The sequence below is a fragment of the Lepisma saccharinum genome, chromosome 1, assembly GCF_977018435.1.
Source record: "Lepisma saccharinum chromosome 1, izLepSacc3.1, whole genome shotgun sequence".
In the NCBI taxonomy this organism is placed as follows: domain Eukaryota; kingdom Metazoa; phylum Arthropoda; class Insecta; order Zygentoma; family Lepismatidae; genus Lepisma; species Lepisma saccharinum.
In genome coordinates this window covers 44,293,129-44,315,733 of record NC_139229.1, presented here as the reverse complement: position 1 = coordinate 44,315,733, position 22,605 = coordinate 44,293,129, and the positions used below count along the sequence as shown (strand labels likewise).

Sequence of the window (22,605 nt, the reverse complement as noted above, 5' to 3'; positions counted from 1 at the left end):
GCAATGTTTACCGTACCGAAAAGGAGTACCTCGATTCTGCGGGCAGATGTAGCAGTGCGCAGTGCAGTAAACATATGACTGCTACTTTTCCCACATTTCTAGAGCGAACTGAAGTTCTTAGAATGGACAGATCTTAATAACTTGATAATACTTCCTAAAAAAAATCGATGGAACAAGATTTGGAATTAAATTCTAGAAACTACTATTTTAAAAGTATGTTAAAACTTTTACCCTTGAAAACTTGTCATGTAATTCCTTATAATGTATTATACATTTTATATATTATATGATGATACACGTTTGATAGATAGTAGAAAAATATAATAACCTTTGCACTGAGTCGAGCATAATTTAATAAATAATAGGATCTTCGTAATCTATCTGATGAATGTGTATGAAGAATAGTGGATCGATTCGTTACATTCCTTTGGCGTACTCTGGAGAATAAATGAGAAAATATTCCTTTCAGAATCAATAGAGGATTAATATATAAACATTTAAAATGTTAAGAAAGATAAATACATGAGCAATTAAAATATAAGTAGCTTCGTTATGTAGGTACTTTTTGTGATAATTGTCGTCAATTACATTTTGCATTGAAAATTTACCAGTGTGAGAGTATTGAATATATTAGTAGTATGATAATAATTAGGCAAGACAAAATTCACAGCTAACACAACTAATTCGAAACGTCGTTGAAGAAAAGAAATATTACACGGTAATGTATTGTGTTACATAACATTGTGTTCCCAAGTTCCTTTCTTCTTCAGCTGTTTAGAAGATTTGTGGGATTTTAGTGACAGGTGCATTCAAGGTGGAGAACTTTACATTTCTAGCAGTATATTTTAAGATACACAAATTAAATTGTTAGATGCATAAACGTTTGACACTACTTTTGTCTCTTTTCCAAGAGGTACGAGAATGATCCTAATATTTGATGTTAATATCTCGGATTTCCATTGAGCACAAACGAAATTGGTTTGTGCACATTCCTACATAAATGATGCACAAACGTTATGGCAGATGCTATCGGTGAAAAACTAGTTGAGAGATCAGCGCAGGGATTGAAATAAGTTCGCTGCAATATGCTATATTCTTTCATGATCATTCAGGAATTTGTGACCAAGCGCATTAACTGGTGAACATTCGGTCTCGCCAATGAAGTTTCCAGGTTCGAATCCCGGCGTGGACATAGGTGTTGTTTGTGAGTATCTCTCAACAATTTCATAATCATCACTCATCTTCATCATTGCCATTAGCCAAAAGTGGGAGATGAGTGATGCTAAGTAACAAATGATCGAAGAAAGAGATCATTGAGCCGGCTGAGTGAACTTCTGTTACCAGCAGAACACGTGTGGTGACGTCAACGTGAAAAACGTTAATAAATATACTGACTTATGTCGTTAATATTTGCAAATGAATAATCTTCTCTAGTTTCCATTATGAGAGGAGCATATCCAAAACACTTAAAAATATTCAAGTTCAACTACTGTTACAACAACACAATGTGACACCAGCCGCTACTCGACAAACTGAAGATATTTTATATTTTTGCCACATTCTCACACCACCGCACTAAGCAACTTTTCACTATTTCCCGAATTGAAGGTATTCATATGTAATGTTCGAATTTATTTGTATAAATAAATAAATAAATAAATAAAAACATTGTATTGCGTTAAAGGAAAATTTAAGTTACTTCGTAAAATCTTATAGAAATATGAGCATTATTGAATCACAGTGACGTTGTGTATTGTGGTGTGACGGTTTGTACTCAGAAATTTTAGAAATTTGTTTAAATTTTAGTTTCCCTAATTTCTATGTCTTAAATTTCAAACTAGTTATAGAACTGTAAATAAAGAACTTTTTCTTTGCAAAGCCTAATGTACAGTAACGAACTCAATTATTGGATAGTATCCCAATATCAGATACCACTGTTTCTCATCAAGCAAGCGTCGCACTTGAGTGCCAGTATGTGTAAATAATACTTCATACGTCAACGCTGTGTGAGGCGACAGGTGAAGCTGTAGTGTTTCTTGTGTGAAAAATTGGATTCCCTAGTTGGGAGGGGGGAGTTCTTGATTGGTTGATTTGGTTTATTTTACTTCGGTCTTCTGCCACTTTTGGCAAAGCTGAGAATGAGTGATGATGTGATGAAATTAATAAAGGGAAACTCATATGCCAGGCCGAGATTCGAACCCGGGACCCTGGCGTCGTAGCGCGCAGTGATGTACATTGCGCCACGGATGTCAGCTAGTTGGGAATTTATTTCAGTATCATTTTCGCCTGCATTTCTAACTCACGAGTTTAGTATTTAAATGCACAATGTAAAGTGTGAAATGTCTACTTTAGGTTTCTCTTAATTATGGGCTCTATGAAGTTCCATTTGTGAATCATTGAATTGTTATTTTACGTCCACTTTATGCACAGATAAGCTAATCGGGACTGGAACTACAGTTTAAAGTGGGATCCAAACCTCTGTGCCATATGCCTCCACCAGGTAGCGAACCCGGGACCCATTGATTAGAAGGCGACGACGTTAGTACTACGCCATCGAGGAGGTTCGGAGTGTATCTCTTTCCTGTTGTTTGTTTTCTAAAAGCAAAGGAAGATGTGAGGCCCTGTATCAGAGCGAGAATTCCTTGCTTCTTTTGCTTGATTTTTTCTTCTGAATTGTGGTAAAGTGTCAATTTCTGAGGGGCCGAGTACAATGAACTCAATCACACCAAAAACATACAATATTTAAATTTTGAATTGAATTAAAATTCCTTGGGTGTGTCAGCACTGAGGCTATTTTGCACCCGTCACACTATACGGGGTCCAGCCCCTTATCATAACAAAAATAAAAGCGTGTCTGAAAACTAAAATTTCCTTACCTTGGTTAAAAGCTGAGGCTAAAAAGGGCTCTCAGCACAAATAAGGACAAAACACAAGACAACACAGAATTATACTGGCCATGGGGTAGTCGCCAGAGCCTCGTTAGTCTGCAGTCCAGGGTGTATTACGTGGAAGTGAGGTTGACTATTGGGTGCACTACGTGGAAGGAGCTCCCCTTACACCCCAAAAGCATACAATAAAAACACAATATGTTCTGCTCTCTTCATTTTATTTTCATTATTTAGTGTAGCTTTTCTGCTACATATGGCTAATCGCTGCGATTATGAAATTGATGAAGAGACACAAAAACATCCATGCCAGGCAGGGATTCAAACCCGTGGCAACGTAACGCCCTGTGATAACCGCTCAGCCACGGAGGTCTGCGTTACACGCTTGAAGTTTCCCTGTACATATATAACCTTCATACATCGTATCTACAATACATTTTTCTTGCTATATTCTGTAATTTATTATTTGATTTTCTCTTCACCTTGCAATATTATTTACCTACCGTCCTTATCGCATATTAGGGCACTTTTATACAAATATTTCAGTTATATATTCTATTGAGCTCTCCACGAAAATAAAATAAAAAACTTTTCAAGAAAACACACTTCTTAGTTTGTACCGTAGTAATTTATAAAGGTGTCTGCTCCATAATTCACATGAAATTAGGTGATTGTTCAGATATCATAAACTTTCGTAAACATAACGTACCGTGTGTTCGATCCCGTTTCCTTACTATAGCGCTTGGTCTAGTCTTAGGGTGGGCGCCCTACATGATGGCAAGGGAAGTAGGAAACGGAGAATACGCCGCAGACCAACCAGACAACTACGGTGGCGCCGAGAGTTACGAATTCGCGGAAGGAGCTGCGCGCGAACCTCGTTGTGCAGGGTGCTGTGTGACTTATCGCTCTGGATTGGTCGCTTCCCCGCTCCCACTTCCCTTTCCCAGACGTAAGACTGGACAATAGCTATAATTTCAAGTTGGGACAACGGAATAATATTACTTGATTGTATATGTGTATCTGGACTACTTACCCTTCGTACGACCCTAAGACAGAATTATAAGCGTAACAAAGGCCATATTCCGTTCTCACGTATTTCATCTCTTCCTTTCTTCTGTCCTCAATTCTCACGAACACAAACGGTGTAACCTACAATTAAAGCAATATTGCATATATCAAATCAAAAATGAAATCTCATATATATAGTAAAGTGACAAGAGATAATCCATATGATGGTTTTATTTTTCTCAATAAAACGCTAATTACAAAATTTGCATTAGTTGACTCGAAAATTAAACCTGTGTAGTTGCTAGAAATTAGCATGTCATGGATGGGTGCCAGCTTTATTCCAGGCCGGAATCATGAAAATCGGCAACGATGTTCCGCCGGCTTAAAAATAAAGCAACGTAGTATAGCGCGAATAGTAAAACTCATGTTGCTCTTGTATAAAACAAGGTAATCTGCGTAAAATGTTTTTGTTTTTCCAAATCTGGAGAGAAGATTGACATTACGATGTAAGTGAAAGTGAAAAGCATGCATTAACAATATAAATATAAATTTGCTGTTGAATAACTGGAAATAAGCGAAAAATACAAGGCCAACTGTACATTTCACACATTGCCCTTATTTTATTTACCATTTCGGAATGACATTCAATTCTCTTTAACACCTTAATATTTAAGTGATGTACAAAAATTGGTTTTGTGTGCATATAGCCCATATATACAAGGCTAAAATAATTCCGAGTGCTGGTGACAACTCCCTGCGAGAAAGTGGATAATTTTGCATGGTTTAGAAATTAGAAGGTGTTACATTTCCGTTGTTTTTCTCTTGCGGAGATATGTTACAGTGAGGGAATTAGTGCTTTTGGGTTCTACTCTCTTTGTTAGGTTAGGACTGTTCACTTTTATCACAGTCTGTGGTTTTAGGCTCTTACAGGTGTGATTGAGTTTGTATTGTTTCCTGATTTTTTTTAGTGTTGTAGTTTACCCTTGCACTTAATACAAGTAAGAGCTTAGCGTGTGTGCCTCATGCACACAACTTCTGAGAGTGGAATTTGCTTCTTGCGTAAACATGTTTTAAATTAGTCTGCTTCTATGTCACGGTTATAGCTCTTGGACGTCGTTGATTTATTTTGCAAATGATAATTTAAAATCTTAATGACATCAATATTGGATATTTAATATATTTGATGCTTCACCACATGAGAAAAGTAGGCTACGAAATGCTCCGTAAAATGCTGGTATGTGGCTCAGGAAATCTAATGTGTATTTTAACAAATTTATAACATATTGCTTTACTTATGAAAAATAACGTTGAATACACTAGCGAATATAATTTGAGCGAATGAAGTAATTACAGGATGAATTGGTTACATAATACAGGGTGTTTCCGGGCTGATGATACAAACTTTCAAGGATGGTTGAGAAGGGCAAATGTATCAATTTGAGATAAGGAACACTGGTCCGGAAACGACTTAGTCGAAAGTTATAAGCGAAAATCGGTGTACGAAGATGTCTTACTTTTATTACCTGCACAAGTTTCAGAAGCTGCTACATTCACAACAGTTGTTCAAAGTGGCGTTCCCAAGTTTCGCTACAGGCATGACATCGTCGCACAAAGTTCTGGCGTACCCGTTGGAATAACCTGCGAGGCTGAAGATAATCTCCTGGCAAGAATTCTCGCTGCCTGTGACATTGTTCGAACTACCCCGGGGTTGTTCCAACGGGTACGCCAGAACTTTGTGCGACGATGTCATGCCTGCAGCGAAGCTGGGGGACGCCACTTTGAACAACTGTTGTGAATGTAGCAGCTTGTGAAACTTGTGCAGGTAATAAAAGTAATACATCTTCGTACACCGATTTTCGCTAATAACTTTCGACTAAGTCGTTTGCGGACCAGGGTTCGTTATCTCAAATTGATACATTTGCCCTTCTCAATCATCCCTGAAAGTTTGTATCATCATCCCGGAAACATCCTGTATAAATACTTTTTTACGTTCATTCTTTAATGTTCCTTCCGAGTGACATCGGCCGCCTGATGTCACATTTTGCAGGGTTGCCAAATTGAAGACTCCGGCCTCCCTCGGATAAAAGATGGGCGTGGCCGTGCAAATCCAGGACAATGACCTCAGCTGGACGCGTTCTGCTGGTGAATGAGGCTGGTAAGGCCAGCTTCTCTGATGAAGATGTCTTATTTTTGAATAGGAAAAAGGTTCCCTGTGCATATAGCACCGTGCCATGAATGAACATGTAGAGGATGTGGGGGTAGTGTCCCACACAATCTCGATCTCTGCCTTTACCCGCGAGGATTACCCACAGGTACGCATTGATTTGAATCTGGGTGAGTCCCAGAACCGCTTTATGCTGCGACAAGGCCGGACCTTGGATCACCCACCCCAAGAATCCAACCCGGTTCTCCCGCGTGGTAGTGAGACGCCCTACCAACTATTTTTTTTCTTAAGAAAAGGAAAGGAACTACCCCTAAATGGTGGTATCCTCACTTTTCCATTTTTTCTTAATTTTTTCATTTATCAATTTTCTCGTATTTCTCTGTATTCTCATTGGAACAATCACAAACATCCATGTCCGAATCTCGATTCGAACCCAGGACCCCTGGCAGTGTAGAGCAATGTGCTAACCACTCCGCCACGGAGGTCGACACTGACTAGACCACCGCGGCTGTATAAAGAATGGAAAATATCACTTGTAACATTCTTAAGGCTGCCAAATATATTAAAGAACACTTGAAAACGAACATTTTAATTCATTTCGAAATATATGGTGCGAGATAGTGTGTGGCCAAGAAAGCCAAGAGCCTAACTATATCGCCTCCCAAGGTCACAGGTTCGAGTCCCATTCAACCACTTTATGTAATTATCACGTATGCTCATCGTCACGATTAACCAAAGTGGAAAACATAACGTATATTTAAAAAATACACACACAGGAATGTTATGTAAACAATAATATAAATGCTTTGTAACAATAATTTCCGATTTTCATGACAAATATATTTTAATGAAAAACCTTGTATCCTTGTCAAATTTGTAAGTTGCCTTTGTGAAAAGAAGTGGACGATCAAAAAAGTTCGGTGGGATATTCTGACAAACTTTGTTCTCCGAGTTTTCTAAAACTACTTGTTTTCAAACAAATTCAAACTGGATGCAATCTGAGCCGTTTTCGTCACGAATGATGATTGGAAAATGTACATTATCATAAATATGTATATTTAATAATATTAGTATATTTATAATAATTGATTGGGCTCTCTATGTTAGTTATTTTTGATTTGTAATAATCATCATCACTGATTGAAAAAAAATCATGCCATTATATTTCAGATAAAGCATTTGAATGTTTTAAAACATTTTCCATGTTAAACTAACGTACTGTTTATTGCTCGTAATCAGCTTTTAACTTTAATATTTTAGTATAGTAAGTGGCTTTTCTGGCGTTCGACCACCTTCATAAAACTTACATGTGTTTTACTAGATATTACCAATGCTTACGGTAGAATCCTCATTCATATGAATCACTGAGAGACATATCCAACGTTTTACTATTGTTTATATATTTTCTGTACGACATTCGTGTTAACATTGGCCTCTGTAAGGAATAACTTCACCTTCTTCCCGACAACACAATGTCTACTCTATATACTCTCTCAGAGCCAAGAACAAGCATGTGTTTGTGTTCTTTCTTTTATGTGTTCAGTCAATCATCATTCATCTACATTGTAGCAATTATCCTAATTGTGATGGAAAAACAGGTTTCGATAATAAATATATAATGAAATACTAATACGTTACTTCAACACATGTTTAACTAAAATATTCCGTATTAAAAAAACTATTTGACGAAGAAATTTGCATGCATTTCAAATGTTGGCCAATAAATAACGAGTTCGTGAAACGTAAGAGGTAGACTAAAATCCGGAGTAGTTATTTCACGAAATTGCCTCACGGAACTTGCTGATATTTGCTATTTTGGTGAAAAAACATATGACTGATACCACGTCAAATCGCCAGGCCATGCAACCCACCGATTCAGATTTTAATAAAACTTGGTGTATTTGTTAATGCCAACAAGGTACAAGCACAGCAATTTTTTTCTTCTCTACACCTCATAGTTACTGAGAAACAGGAGGCTAATTATCAGAATTTTGCATGGATCGGTCATTGCCAAGGCCATGGTGGTGGCCTGCAGTGCTTAACAGAAAACGTAATACCTCGGAGTCAAATCGACATATCACTTTCATTTTTTTCTCCTAAATTTCATATATATATTGTCACCAATATTCCTTTGCACTCAGAGTCAGAAAAAATATTGTAAATAATGTTGATTTTTCTGTGTCAACGTATGACGTTATTCAAATTGAATTATCACTAAAAGGCACTGCAGGTTATCATGCCAATTTTTCTTTCAAATTGAAGCTTAAAGTATGTTCTAAAAGGCTCAAAAAAATTATTGGCTGTTTCACTGCTTCTATTAATAACTCTTCATTAAACAAATTTTATGAACATTCATTTGGGTTATTCCATGCCAAATCATCACCAAAAAATGAACTTTTCAACCCGAGCATTTCAGATTTTCATGAAATTTAGTATAATGGTAGAAGACATGAAGCAACTTACATATGTAAAATTTTAGCCCTCAGTGATACACGGAATTCATACAGGAGGGTTGCCAGCCTTACAATAAATGTAAAAAATGTAAGTGCTTACAAGTAAAATAAAACAATTCTTTGCTTTGCTTTCAATTATGGTACAACCTTCATCTTGGGATTGTTTTGAAGCTAAGGGTGCATTAATTTTATAAAAAAATATATTTTTATGAAAACATTGAAATTTTTACTTCAAGGTCACGTGTTATGGCATTCGACGTTGCATATATAAACAAACATATGTTCAATTTTGTGGGGAATAAAGTTCACTGGGAAAACGATTTAGTTCGTCTTCTCAGTGAACATTCTAACGAACTAACTCTCTAGCCTTCTTAAACCCGAATGTTTACGACTGCAGCAACACAAGCCTTCCACCTGTCCCTATCCTAGGCTAGATCAATCTATCATTTCATCCCTACCGATTTCCTTTAGGCCCATCTTAACGTTATCTCTCCATCTCCGTCTTGGCCTTCCTACAGGTATATTCCCAACAAGAATACTGTAAACTCCTCTTTCCTCTCCCATTCGTACCACACGGCCTGCCCACCTAAGTCTTCTTGACTTAAGGTTCATGAGATAAAATTCCTTTTCTACGCTGGTATTATGTCCAGGAACACTATCGAGGAATTCCTACAGTCTCAATAACTCTGAGTAACTGCAGCGAACAGTCACACTATCGAAAGAAATACATTATTTCCAAACAATAGAGCAGATCTACCAACTTCGAATCGTATCCAGCAAAAAATGATAAATGGGAAATGAATCCTAATATCGAGAGCATAAATAAGTCAGTAAATGCATTTATTAAAAACCGGAATTCTCCCGGAAAACCGAAACATCTGGAAGCCTTACTCTTTGTTATTTTACGTTTCGTTTCTATCTCTCTAGGTTAGACAAAACGATCTACATTAGCTAATATTAATAATCTCCTTATGACTTTACATAGCGAACGAAGTTCACCCGTAGTAACACTCTTACTACCCAATTCTCCACTAAACGAAGAAACAAGCTCATGGAAAGGCATAGACGTCCAAGAGGGGAATATTGAAAAATTAATGTCAACCTAAATTATTAATTGACATTCAATTAATTGACACAGTAATTTCAGTTATTGAAATGCAGGAACGTTATAACTTTAACGTTAACTTCTTTTCGGGAGATACGTTATTTTGGAAATAAATATGCCTCTCTCCGTGAAAAAAAATACCTTACTTTCATGCGGATACGTAAGGTAAGCCATAAGGATATCTCTAGCTATAACTGTTCTAGAGATATATTACTACTGAGAAATGCAATTTCGAACATATTTGAGTTTGAAATCCATACAAGATAAATACGAGTAATTGAGACTAACGGCAGAGTATATCAGTAAATGAATATATTAAATTTTGATAGGTAATAATATTTAAAATAAATAACCCTTATAAGGAAAATTTTCTAGTTTGTATTAATTTTTATTTATATTTATATCCACAAACTAGAATACAATAGATTAAAAACAAAAATAGCAGAATTCATGCAAAGCATCCTCTAAATAAATATGCATTTACCTTTCCTTTACGTTTAAATGATTTGTCTATTTTCACTTGTCTCCTTATCTTGCTCATATTGAAAACATCCAACGATTTATCCCCTTGGAACTTCTCTAAGTCTCCTATGTTGCTTTTGTTTGCATTGGCTATCCTGTAGACATACTCCTCCAGGAAATCTTTGCGGGTTACATTTACCCCTGGGAAATGTCTGTAATGTACATTTTGAAGCTTTTAAACAACAGAAAAAATAGGAGAGCTCTGTAATTTAGCACGACGGTAGTTCATGGTTAGAGAGACATTAATAGAAGAACAGAACAAAATTGTGTTCATTAAAGTTATCCCTAATATCTCTGAAAACAAGCACTGTTATGTCCTGAACGTTTAACACTTTAATAGTCGCGTGAAAGAATTCCCGTCAATGATCAAGTGGATCACTATTGTGATGCATAGATTATCATCATTTTTACCAATTATTGGTCCAAATTTCTCTGGTTTTATAGCGAGAATGTCCTTTTGTAAGTATTCTGGTTCACTTAACAAGAAATCATAAGTTATTTCACTCAACGCATTACACTCGGAAGGAAATTCTAAATCTAGTGCATTATATATGGATGTGATGAAACGAAAGAAAAATACATATCTTAGAATCTTATCTTGTTATTTCCTTTCAATAAAAATTCAAAAATAGGTTTTTGGAGGTCTGGGCAAACCCACTTTACATATTCATAACAGATTTTAGAAACATTAATATATATATATATATATATATATATATATATATATATATACGACTTATCGGAAAACGTTCCCGTCAATAGTGGTTTGGATTACTATCGTGCTCTACTGAAATATGAGCTCTAATAATAAGTCAACAGTGGATATATTTCATATAATGGCTGAACGAAGAGAGTTCCTTCACAGTGTACTTTTCGTATTTTCCACTCATTTTATTGTTATTTCACAATATGAACTCCAGTTATTGGTACTATCATTCTTGAGGTGCAAGCATATAGCAATTTGTTCCAAGGTACGTACGTACGTACAGTCATGGAAAAAAGTTCTTCCCCATAAGGCTTTAATAGGAGCAAGTACTGCAGGAGGGTAGGCAACACATATTGCACCCTTCGATGATCGGGTGATTTTGCCTGTCTTAACACCGAGAAATGTGTTCCACGCGAAGGTCAACATGACAGGAAAGCAAAGAGGGTCACGTGACTATTGGTTACGTGGAGTATTGTGCTTCTCCACGTCCCCAGTTCTTGATCCACATTGCAGAAAAAGTAGAGCTGCATGCAATATATGAAAATAGGTTGTTTTCAACTACACGCTTAATTATGATTTTCCCAATTGTAAATCTATCAGAAGTGTCTCCCTATTTAGTCGGGACAGTCTTTTACTTTGAATTCCTGTTTGTCATAGGCGTAACTTGACGGGAGCAGAAAGGGCATTTGTAACCCCCCCCCCAAATCAGGTTTCTTAAAGCTGCTAAAACAGGAAATAAATACTATGATTTGACGCGTCCAAAAAAAGTATTATATTGAAAGATTGTTCCCAAATACGTAGATAGCAATTTAATACTTTGAAAGTGTCTCAGATTTGTTTATTATGTCACATCTTAGTGTGGCACAGGTCTACTACGAAAGTGGAATTTCGTAACAGAAATATGAACCCACTCCTTTTATTTCGTAGCCGATTTTATCTTGAAACTGAAATTAAGAATATTAGTTAACAATGTCATTGGTAAACAATAAAAAAATGTGTTAGACCCAATTCTTTAATACCTTATCATAATCTTTATCGCAAGTTTAAATTTTGTTGTAAGTCCACTTTATGCAAAAAAAAAAAAAAGGTAAAGTTCTCACCTGTGCTTAGCGCTACGCCATGAAATCGTATAGGGGGTGTGGGGGTAACGCCCCACACTTTCTTGATTCGTTCGTGAGTGGGGGTGATGTGATCAGCATCACGCCGCCCCACACTTTCTTGATTCGTTCGTGAGTGTGGGTGATGTGATCAGCATCACGCCCCTGACCGCCTTTACCCCCAGGGTTTCCCCCAGGTAGCCATGTCATTCGACGCTGGGTGGGCGCCGGGGTCGCTTCCAACGTTAGAAAAGTTCCCGGGCTTGAACCGGCCGGGGATCGAACCCGGGGCCTATAGCATGGTAGTCAGACGCGTTACCGACTGAGTCACCGGCACAGATAGACTAATCTGAAATGCATACAGTTTAAAGTGGGATCCGAACCACTATGTGCGATCACCTGGTATCGTACCCGAGACCCCTTGATTACAAGGCCTTACCACTACGCCATCAGTGAGGCGCACACAATCTTTGTATTTCGACCTTTTTAAACCTATATGTATCATATAAGAGGTTGTTTAACGTTGCTATGCCTCTATGGATTATATTTAGCCAGTATTCGAGCACATAGCGTCAGGTTTCATAGAATATAAGCTTCTCTTCCATGTTTATGGTTTCCTGTCTGCAGTAGAAAAACTGGCAGGTTCCCATTGCTTTTCTTTCAATAGTCTTCCAATGGTTGCATATCATATCACTCAAATTTGATTCATTCGTTGCGAACACAATCCCCGATGGCGGAGTGTGATCGTGGGCGCCTTGTAATTAAGGGATCCCGGGTTCGATACTCGGTGGAGGAACATAGTGGTTCGGATCCGCCTTTAAACTGTAGGTCCATTCACGATTAGCCTAACAGGACATAAAGTGGACTTAAGACACCAAATCAAGCAACCAACACAATCCCGTTATTGTCCAGATTATCGAATCCAGAAGCTTCGTCGCGAATAACATAAGCAGGAAGACAACGTGAAATAACCGAACAGAAACAGAACCTAAAACCTACATCGGATAGATTGGATTAAGTCGACGATACAGCACGGGTTCTGAAATGAAAAAGAATACGAAAGTTGAAGGACCTCTATACGCACCCACTTTTCCTCCACTCAATGGGGAAGATATCCTTCTAGCTGAGAAGCCTTTACGTAGGAGTGCCCTGAGGGAACTTCAAGGCCACGACGATAAAGTGTTCTACGTGCAATGACGGGACCAAATCATACGTCAGATAGCTGTGTTCCTCCTTATTTCGTACGCCATTGATAACTGGAACACGTGACCTCGTCTTTGGTAGAGCAGAAGCCTGCTTGCTTGCCACCACCCTTTAGTTCAGTGACCTTCGCCCGTAGTCAGCAAGAGTGAATGACTCACCATATACTTGTCTGTGAGGCTACACAAGAATAGATATTTCGTTAGTGGTTGTAAGTATTGTTTCATCTGCAGTTATATCAGTTACCATTTCAATAGTTTCCTTCCTAATGGTTACTTTAGTGATAAACATGTAAATTAGTTCTCGAGAGTGAACGTTTTATCTATTTGAACATGGGATTTTTATACAGCCTGCATGTATTATTTTTTCCTGAAACAAGAAGAAATTCGAAGACGCAAAAAAAAATTTGTATAAGAGTAGTTAACAAAAGGAAAAAAGAAGAAGAAATCGAAAATGTAAATGCTGAAATAAATTATGGTAGAGATCGAGTGAATAACATTTTGTCATGGGGCCTCCTCGATGGCGTAGTGATAACGTCGTCGCCTTGTAATCAGTGGATCCCGGGTTTGATACACGGTGGATGCACATAGTGGTTAGTATCCCACTTTAAACTGAAGGTCGAGTCCAGATTAGCATATCTGTGCACCAAACCAAAACTAAGAAAGAAATTGTCACAGTGTAAGAAAATTTCATGTTCAACCAGATACGAAACAAAAGGGAATAATATACTGCAGGTTGGAGTTCACATCTGTAGCATCTAACCAGCACAATTATGAATCGCAACATATCGTATCAGATCCATTTTTATTATACATGTATGATAATATAAGGGAAGTAGAGGAAAGAGAAAACCAAGCGAAACACGGACGCCTTCTCCAGAATTTCAAATCTCGTTACGTAAGGTTCTGGGTTGGAGTCCCGAACAGGCATGACTTTCTTGTTCTTGCCCTTTTATCTGCTTCATTTCATCATAATTCATCGTTATGGTTTACCTGCAGGGAAAGAATAATGACAATAATTGCCAATACAAAGCCAATGACAAACAGAACAACTCGATTACGGAGGTGCCAAGAAGAAACGAGACTTGACAGTTTCTCCGTCTCTCGGTTTGTCGAATTAAAAATTGCTCTCCCGTTCTCGGTCTCGATTAGTTAAATATAGAAATCGAAAATGTATGTGAATGAATATACATGTATTTTATATATTCCGGTTTTGTAGGAGATTTCGTGAGAGATGAAGTAAGTACTCTTCCATCGTATTTATTTTTATAATTTTTATTCCCTGTTCGATGATCGCGACGATAAGGACGAGTGACCATTACATGAAATTGATGACGAAATAGTCAAACACCCCCGACAAGGGCGGTACTCAAACCCGGGAACTTTGGCGACGATATCGAATGTCAATCACTTAATGAGCTTGACCACCGAGCCTGCTTAATGTTGTTTCTGTCAGGTAATTCGTAATAACTATCATTTGCTTCATAATTTATCTTATTGTTGTGATTAACCTGAATTCAAAGAATTAGTTGAAAGGCAAAAATGCAAGATTGAATGTCTCTGATGTTACTTCGTGCCGAATAATATGACGTGGTATTATGATATGAATTTATTAATCATATAATATGCCTATTCATTCCATTGATTGATCCCAATTGAGAACACAAAATATGCTATAATGTCCACTCCATGGAGGAGTGGTTAGCACAGCGCGCTACGATACCATGGGTCCCTGGTTAGAATCTCGACTTGGGCGTGGGTGTCCTTGGTAAGTGTCCCTTCATCAATTTCATCACAGCATCACTCATCTTCATCGTCGCTATTTGCCAAAAGTGAAAGAATAGCAAATCTAAATAACAAACATCCAATCAAATCGAACATCTCTACCGATTTAATTCTATACGGTACCGAATTCCCACTTTATTACTGCATCTTAAGTCATTTTACAGCATCTCAATTGTTTTCCGATTCGAAAACATTTGGAATGTTGTTTTGTGCAGTTGATTGTGCATTGTTTCTTTGTTTGGATTGTTTAATTAACGTCGCATTAATTAGTTTTAGACCAATCGTGACGGGGGAAGCAAGAGCACAAAGGAAGAGAAAAAGACAAGGAAGAGACCACGGCTTTCTTTAAAGATAGCATCCCGTGAATACAACTCAAGTGACTGCAGAATATTATGAATAAAATTTATTTCGCTTTTTCCTTATATTTCTATTTCAGTTATTTTACTTCGCTTTTCTTCTACCACTCGCGTTACTCGTGTCGGTGAGGAAGAATTATAAACTCGTGAAATGGACGATGGTACAAAAAAATATATGCCTCTCCCACGGTTCGAAACTGTCAGTACAAAATATTGTCTTATTTTTAAAATTTACGGGCAAATATGGTTTGTCACGTAGCAATTTTCGCTTATCTATTTTTCAAGGGGTTCCATTGCCTCTCTGATGTCGTAGTGGTAACGTCTTCGCCATGTAATGAAAGCCTTCCGAATTCAATACCAAATAGAGAGGATTTGGTTCGGATCCCATTTTAATCTGTAGGTCCAGTGCATGAACTGGACTTAAACAATTAACGTGTGGCATGTGGTCTGTGATGAGAACCATCATTTCAGCGAACCTTCTTGACAATGACTCTAATATCACTTGAAAGAATAGTATTTCCTTACGAGTAGCTTCGTCAAGAAACCAGTTCCTGAAATTTTCTTCTGGAGGCATCGTAGCACCCAGCTGTTTGTTTTGGCTGGGGCACGAGTCATGTGACTCATGCTATCAAAGCTCAATCCTTCCCGAGAACTCAGAATCACCAGGCAAACTTAAGCGAATGTTTTGTTATTTGGGTTGCATAAACAACAGGCTTAAGACGTTACGAAATTCTACGTCCCGTGGCCCAGGTATTTTTTTCTAAGACTGTACAGTCAGGGTTTTAAGGACCTTATTGAAAAAGCACTGAAGCAAGCTGTCGATGTCTGACACCAAGCGCCTTGTGTGCAGACAACCCAAACAACACTGCAGTTATGCGGGTTATATATAAATCACGAGTTTCCATCTCACAAGGGAGGTTATCTAAGTGTCCCCCTCCGATTTCCATGAAACTTGGCACGTGTATAGAGGGGCCCAAAGGAAGAAAAACGTGTTTTTTGTTTCGGCTAAAAAATGGTTGTAGTGGGCAAACTCCCCCCTCAAATGTCAAGATGAAGACAAATTGCAGTGGGGATCTGACCCCTGTGTCCCCCTCCGATTTCCATGAAACTTGGCAGGTGTATACAGGGGCCCAAAGGAAGAAATACGTGACGGAACAGTGTTCGGTTGACATAGGGTCCAAAGGTACCTCCAGGTTCCTTCAGAACAAGAAAGAGAGGAGACAACACCTCTCCCGCGGCCGAAATAATTGGTTGAATGGTGTAGCTGTGTGTTGTGGATGTAACAGATTGCACAATAGTTTCCACTTTCTTCGTTCCCTTAATAGCTAGGGTGCGACCACTGTGTATTTCTAAATTAAAACACATTGATCAGAGTTAAACGCATTTACAGTATCCACAAAGCCGTCACGTTCGTTCTGAACATGTTCCCTCTTGCCAGCAGCTGTGCGTGTAACGAATTTGGTGACCTTCCGGGACACGATGTGATGTGTTTTCTTGAATTTCCAAAGCCCAAACCGTGACGCTGTAAACCGAGGAACGTTCAATTCAGCTTTAGCTTGCAGAGCCCATCTCCGAATATCAATATCATGAATTGGAACCTGTGCTTGCACGGCATCACTAAAGTTGTCTAAAACGTATTTGGAAACCTGACACAGCTTTTCTTTTCGTGTTCCTCCTGCACGTACCTGCTCTTCCCATCTTCGTAGTTGCCGTGTTCAGGTAACCTTCTTATACTGATTTTGCACGGTGGTCGGAGACGTGTGGTCGGTGGTCGTGTCATCATCTGTATCTTCCAGAGCGTGTGCATACGTATCGTCTTGCTGGTCAAAGTCCAAGGAAGTAGCAAATTCAACGATGTATGCAGGATCTTATGTACATCTTTCAATGACGTCCTTCACAATGTCTGCGACATATGCCTCCTCTGCTGTTAAAGGAGATGGGTTACTGGCATTAAATGCCTTGTATTAAAAGTGTGACCACATTCACTACATTCAACATGGTACCTCCATACAGAACGGTTGTCCTTATTTTCTTCTGTGAGCCTATATATACGTGGTCACACATACGGAATTTGGATTCATGATGTCTTATCGTGCATACCATCCCACTACAGCACACCTGATAATTGTGTTTAACTGGCCTCCTGGCACGATTTCGCGTTTCCTTACTCTTATCTCCTCTGATTGTGAGGTATCTCCTGACAGACTGCCCATCGGTGATACGTCGTGGTAGGTACGTTGTACATGATTTGTGTCAAGCATGTATCGTGTGTTATGTAACGCATTTTGTCACATTGTATGCTCTCGCGTGGCATATTTACCCTTCTTCGTCACGTCGGTGATACCTGTGTTTGCCAGTGATATGCACACCATATCTCAAATGCTCCACTTGTATATCTGCCAGTTTTTTAGCCGAAACAAAAAAAAACACGTATTTCTTCCTTTGGGCCCTCTATACACCTGCCACGTTTCATGGAAACCTGAGGGAGACACAGGGGTCAGATCCCCACTTCAATTTGTTCTCATCTTGACATTTGGGGGTGGTTGCCCCCTAAAACCGTTTTTAGCCGAAACAAAAAAACATGTATTTCTTCCTTTGGCCCCTCTATATACATGCTAAGTTTCATGGAAAGCGGAGGGGGACACAGGGGGCAGATCCCCACTGCAATTTGTCTTCATCTTGACATTTGAGGGGGGGAGTTTGCCCCCTAAAACTATTTATTAGCCGAAACAAAGAAACACATATTTCTTCCTTTGGGTCCCTCTATACACCTGCCAAGTTTCATGGAAATCGGAGGGGGACACTTAGATAACCTCCCTTGTCAGTAAATTGAGCAGTGAAGCCAAAGAGAAATACGTACGATTGATTGATTGATTGGGTTGGGTTGGTGTTTTAAGTTCTCGTGATGCGCAGTAAGGCTAATTAGGACTGGACCTACAGTTCAGAGTGGGATCTGAACAACTATGTGCCTACACCGGGTATTGAACCCGGGACCTCTTGATTACAAGGCGACGACGCTATATCTGCGCTATCGGAGAGGCCAAAGAGAAATAATAGATGAAGATTGTCAGACGTAATGCTTCGTGTTCTCGACATGGAATAATACTCGGTCCACGTTATGTAAAAGTAAAGTGTTCCCCTGTGCTTAGCACCACGCCATGAAGGCGTATAGGGAGTGTGGGGGTAACGCTATGTTCCTTTATTGAATATTGTTTGGGAACGAATCTGAGAAGGGGGCACAGATTTGCTTTATATTCTCACTGCTTGCGTTACTGTAACTTCTATGTATTACAATTATATTAATTGATTGGACGTCAAAAATGCTTAGAAAATCATCCAATATACGTGCAAACCACTCTTCTTTCACAAACGCACGTGATAGCAAACACATTACATAAACAAACATTACATTACTTTTAAAGCTATTTCATAAAAGTATGGTAAATATATTGAAAATTATCATAAAATTTATGTAAAATGTTAGTATTTTTGAAACCTGTAATCACTTGCCACTTCCACCCCACACACCCATGAACAGAAATATCGATGGAAATTTTTGGAAGTGAATCTTGTGGAAGACAAAATTAAATAGAGGTGTTACTATAGAATAAGACATATCTTTATACTCGTACATACCGCGAAACAAATGCTGATATCTTGGATGGCGACGTGATGTTTTCTGGGCAATAGAGTAAAGCTGAGATTGGGGTAACATGGTGCATTGCTACCTGCTTCATGGTGATTATAGTTGGGTTGTCCTGAAAGTTTGTCCACGACGAATAAACAAGCTGTGTAGATGCGCTGATGAAGGACACCAGGATGCAAGTCCAGAAGAATCTGTAAAATGTATGTGGAATCATTCTCCCCCTTATCTGAGTTAACGTTAGGTTGAAATTTGGTGTTCCGGCGGTAAAGGCAAATGGGATCGTGAGACACTTGTTTCAAGGTCTGGTCTACACGTAATGTTAATCGCCAACCTTGCATGATAAGGTAAGTTTGACAGATGCTTTCTCTCAGTCTATTCTTCAGTCGTTCCAAAAACACCATCGATGAAGCATTTCTGACAAGTATAATTCCAGCGTGTGCGGTGAGATTTAAAAAATGAACATCGTCTCGAGAGTGGATACTTAAAAGGGGTAAATTCTTACATGTCAATTTGCTCCGTGAATTATGGCAGAAACATGACGATTGACATAATTATTTACATATGGACATGGGCTCCTACAGCAAATTATTAACGATAACCACAGAAATTTTAAAAAAAGATCTTACTCATCCAATATAAACGACACCCTGCTCAAAATTTAGCAAAGTTTGGTCGATTTGGAGGATTTATCTACATGCAATAAAAATAATTGTAAAAGAGCATGGAGCATGAAATTATTTGTATCCTATTAAATCAATGTTGTTTTCAGTTTGTAAAAATTTAGATCTAAAAATTGCCTTGCTCGCTTCTCTCGCAATTTCATTCTCTTCTGTAACGCATTGTAAGTTGCCTGAGAGGGAAGTAAGACAAACTACACTTCAGATTGTTTCTGCCAAACAGTTTGGTCTTAAATGAATGAACAATTGTTTGGAGGGAAATCAGCGCACACAGACACGATTTACGTCGCTTCATGTCGCACATGTGTAAAACCTATGCTGTACATGAAAGTTATACTAATAATTATGTACAAAATGAATTACGTTCGTTATGCATTTTCTGACTTTCAAAAATATAGTTTGGGTGCTTGTTTCTCCATTATTAGCTACTAATATGAAATTGAACGTGCTAAAAAAAAATATTCCAAATCGTTTGTTCCAACACAAATGCTTTAGCACCGACTTCAACCCCCTTTTGCGTAATTAGAGAATAATAACGTCTTTGATACTACTTATATTATTACTACTATTACTACTACTACTACTACTGCTACTATTATTATTATTATTATTATTATTGTTGTTATTGTTATTTTTATTATCATTGGCACGTATATCCTGTAACTTGCCCCAGACAAATATTCGTGGTTGCGCCTCTGTTCATGGGCGCACCAAAATAAGCGCCATTTGCAAGATGTCATTTTCCGCACTCAATGTAGGTGTAAACTTATTTTTCCCATAATAATGGCACACGTATGTCTGTAAGGCTAGAACATGAATAAAGACGAACTCCTTTTACTTACTCTATCATGTCATTCTTAAAATCATCTAGTTTATCAGCTGAACTATGTTTATTCCTTTCTTCGCACCCGCCATTGGAAAATTCTTGCAGAGTATCATGGCATGAGACACAATTAGATTTGATTGACTTGCTTTATTTTACGTTGCTTTTGTGCCACTTTTGGCAAATTGCGAAAATGGCGATGAGTGATGATATGATGAAATTCATGAATGGACACTCACTAACTTCCATGCCTAGGTCGGGATTCGAACCCGTAACCCCTGGCGTCGTAGCGCGATGGCAAAACACAATTAGAAAATGTGATTGTAATTAATTATTTTAAAACCGACTAAATCGAAAAACCCCTGGCGTCGTAGCGAGATGGGAAACACAATTAGGAAATGTGATTGTAATTAATTATTTTAAAACCGACTAAATCGAAAAAGCATATATCGTCTTCGTTTTTAAAGACATATATTTCAGAATTTCAGTATCTAAATTTGTAATATACACGAGATAATACAAGGGGGAGTCAAATGAAATCCTTAATTTGTTATTGTCTCTTATCTAGTAGATTTCTGTAAATAATATTGCACATGTCTGCTGCATTTTAGCACAGGACCTATTGCTGATCTACATATATTTTGAACTTTGAGTTAGTGCCTGGATACCTTAAGAAGAATAAGTTTTTGGAGTCGATATGCAGTCACTTATGAGCCATTGCTAAGGCCTTTCCACCAATCTGCCTGCGAACTGAGGCCATTGTCGAACCTTCTCCTCCATCAGTAAACTTGCTGGCGTGGTAAGCATGCACAGATATATGGAATTTTCATTTGCCGAGAAATTTCTGTACGTTTTAGGCTGACAGAGGGCAATAAACCACTCCTCTTCACTTATGCAAGTGTGAAGAGGAGGTGCCCTCTGTAAAATTAAATTGGCATTTTGACACTCACTTGATTAGTTTTGCAGCCTTGAGGCCATTTTGTAAATAACAGTTGATTCCTCATGTAAATTTGACCTGTGTACAGTCTGCCCTTCAATTTTTATTGGATTTTCAAGGTTTTCATTTGATTCTTGTAATAGATTCAGAGATACCTTTCTAACGCTCTGCGCCTCCCATCGAATGCAATGGCGTATCCGTGAAAAGAAGTTTCTTTGCTGTACTTCTGAAACCAATACATGGCGGAATCACTATTATATCCCAGATGCACCTGCAGAATGAAAATTATATAATTAATGAAAAGTCGATCTTTTAACAACAATGGAAGAGTAGGATTGTTTATTCGATCAGCTCACATCGACCCACACTAAAACATAAGGTGAGTAAACACAATATGGCCTACCAATGGTTTGCGATTGTTTCTAATTGTGTACAAAGTCAGGAAGGTAAACCTAGTGGCAAGATTCAAAAGAGGTAACATTTCTGGACATTCTCTGCAATTTGGAGCCAGCCTCAATGACATGGGTGCAGTGAAGATATTTTTAAAAAGTAACGTTTATGGCACATTGGGTACGAGTACCCAAAATTGCCTAGTGTTATATTTTGTTCATTCTCACAAAAAAATGCAAAAAGAATTTTATAGAAAGTACCACAATGTTACTTCAATAGCTATAAATATATTGATACAGTGACTTTACACAATGACACTTGTTTCCCCTTAAACAAAAAAGAGACTGAAACAGGTTGAAGCAACATAAGGATGACGTAAGATTAAAGAAGGAGAAAATGCTTTATTCAAACACACAAAAGAAACGGGACACGAAATAGAATGGGATAAGGCTAGAAGGATAGGGAGGGAGAAGAGAGGAATAGTGAGGAAGTGGAAAGAGGTCAAGGAAATAGAGATAAAAGGAGAAGAAGAAATAATGAACTGGAATGGGGGGGGCTGAAAATCAACATAAAATGGAAGGGACTGTAGAAAGGATGAGAGAAAGGAAGGAGGAAAGATGAAGGAAGAATAGCGAAGAAAGAAGAGAGGTGGGAAGGAGTCCAGGAGATAAGGATTCTGTCCAGGTCCATTAGTGAGAAATTGATACGGCCAGGCTCTTATCAGGTACCTGTCAATCACCTGTCAGATAGTGTCAATTACATGTCTGGAGATTCCACACTCAGGAATTCCTGACAGGAAATGTTCTAAGATAAGGACTGGTACCTTCCTGTTGTTGTGTGTATGGACCCTGT

General features: G+C 38.2%; 1 protein-coding gene across 1 annotated transcript in view; it reads right to left on the bottom strand.

Moving 5' to 3' along the window:
* Positions 1–3,918: 3,918 nt before the first annotated feature.
* Positions 3,919–22,605, bottom strand: part of LOC145991684 (uncharacterized) — a 51,157-nt gene continuing 32,470 nt past the window's right edge. The window contains exons 2-4 of the mRNA XM_083127766.1: positions 21,519–21,634; positions 18,917–19,117; positions 3,919–4,034 (exon numbers count right to left, since the gene is read on the bottom strand). Coding sequence (XP_082983892.1) covers positions 4,013–4,034; positions 18,917–19,117; positions 21,519–21,604 — 309 coding nt within the window. The 5' untranslated portion in view covers positions 21,605–21,634 and the 3' untranslated portion in view covers positions 3,919–4,012. The remainder of the gene's footprint in view (positions 4,035–18,916; positions 19,118–21,518; positions 21,635–22,605) is intronic.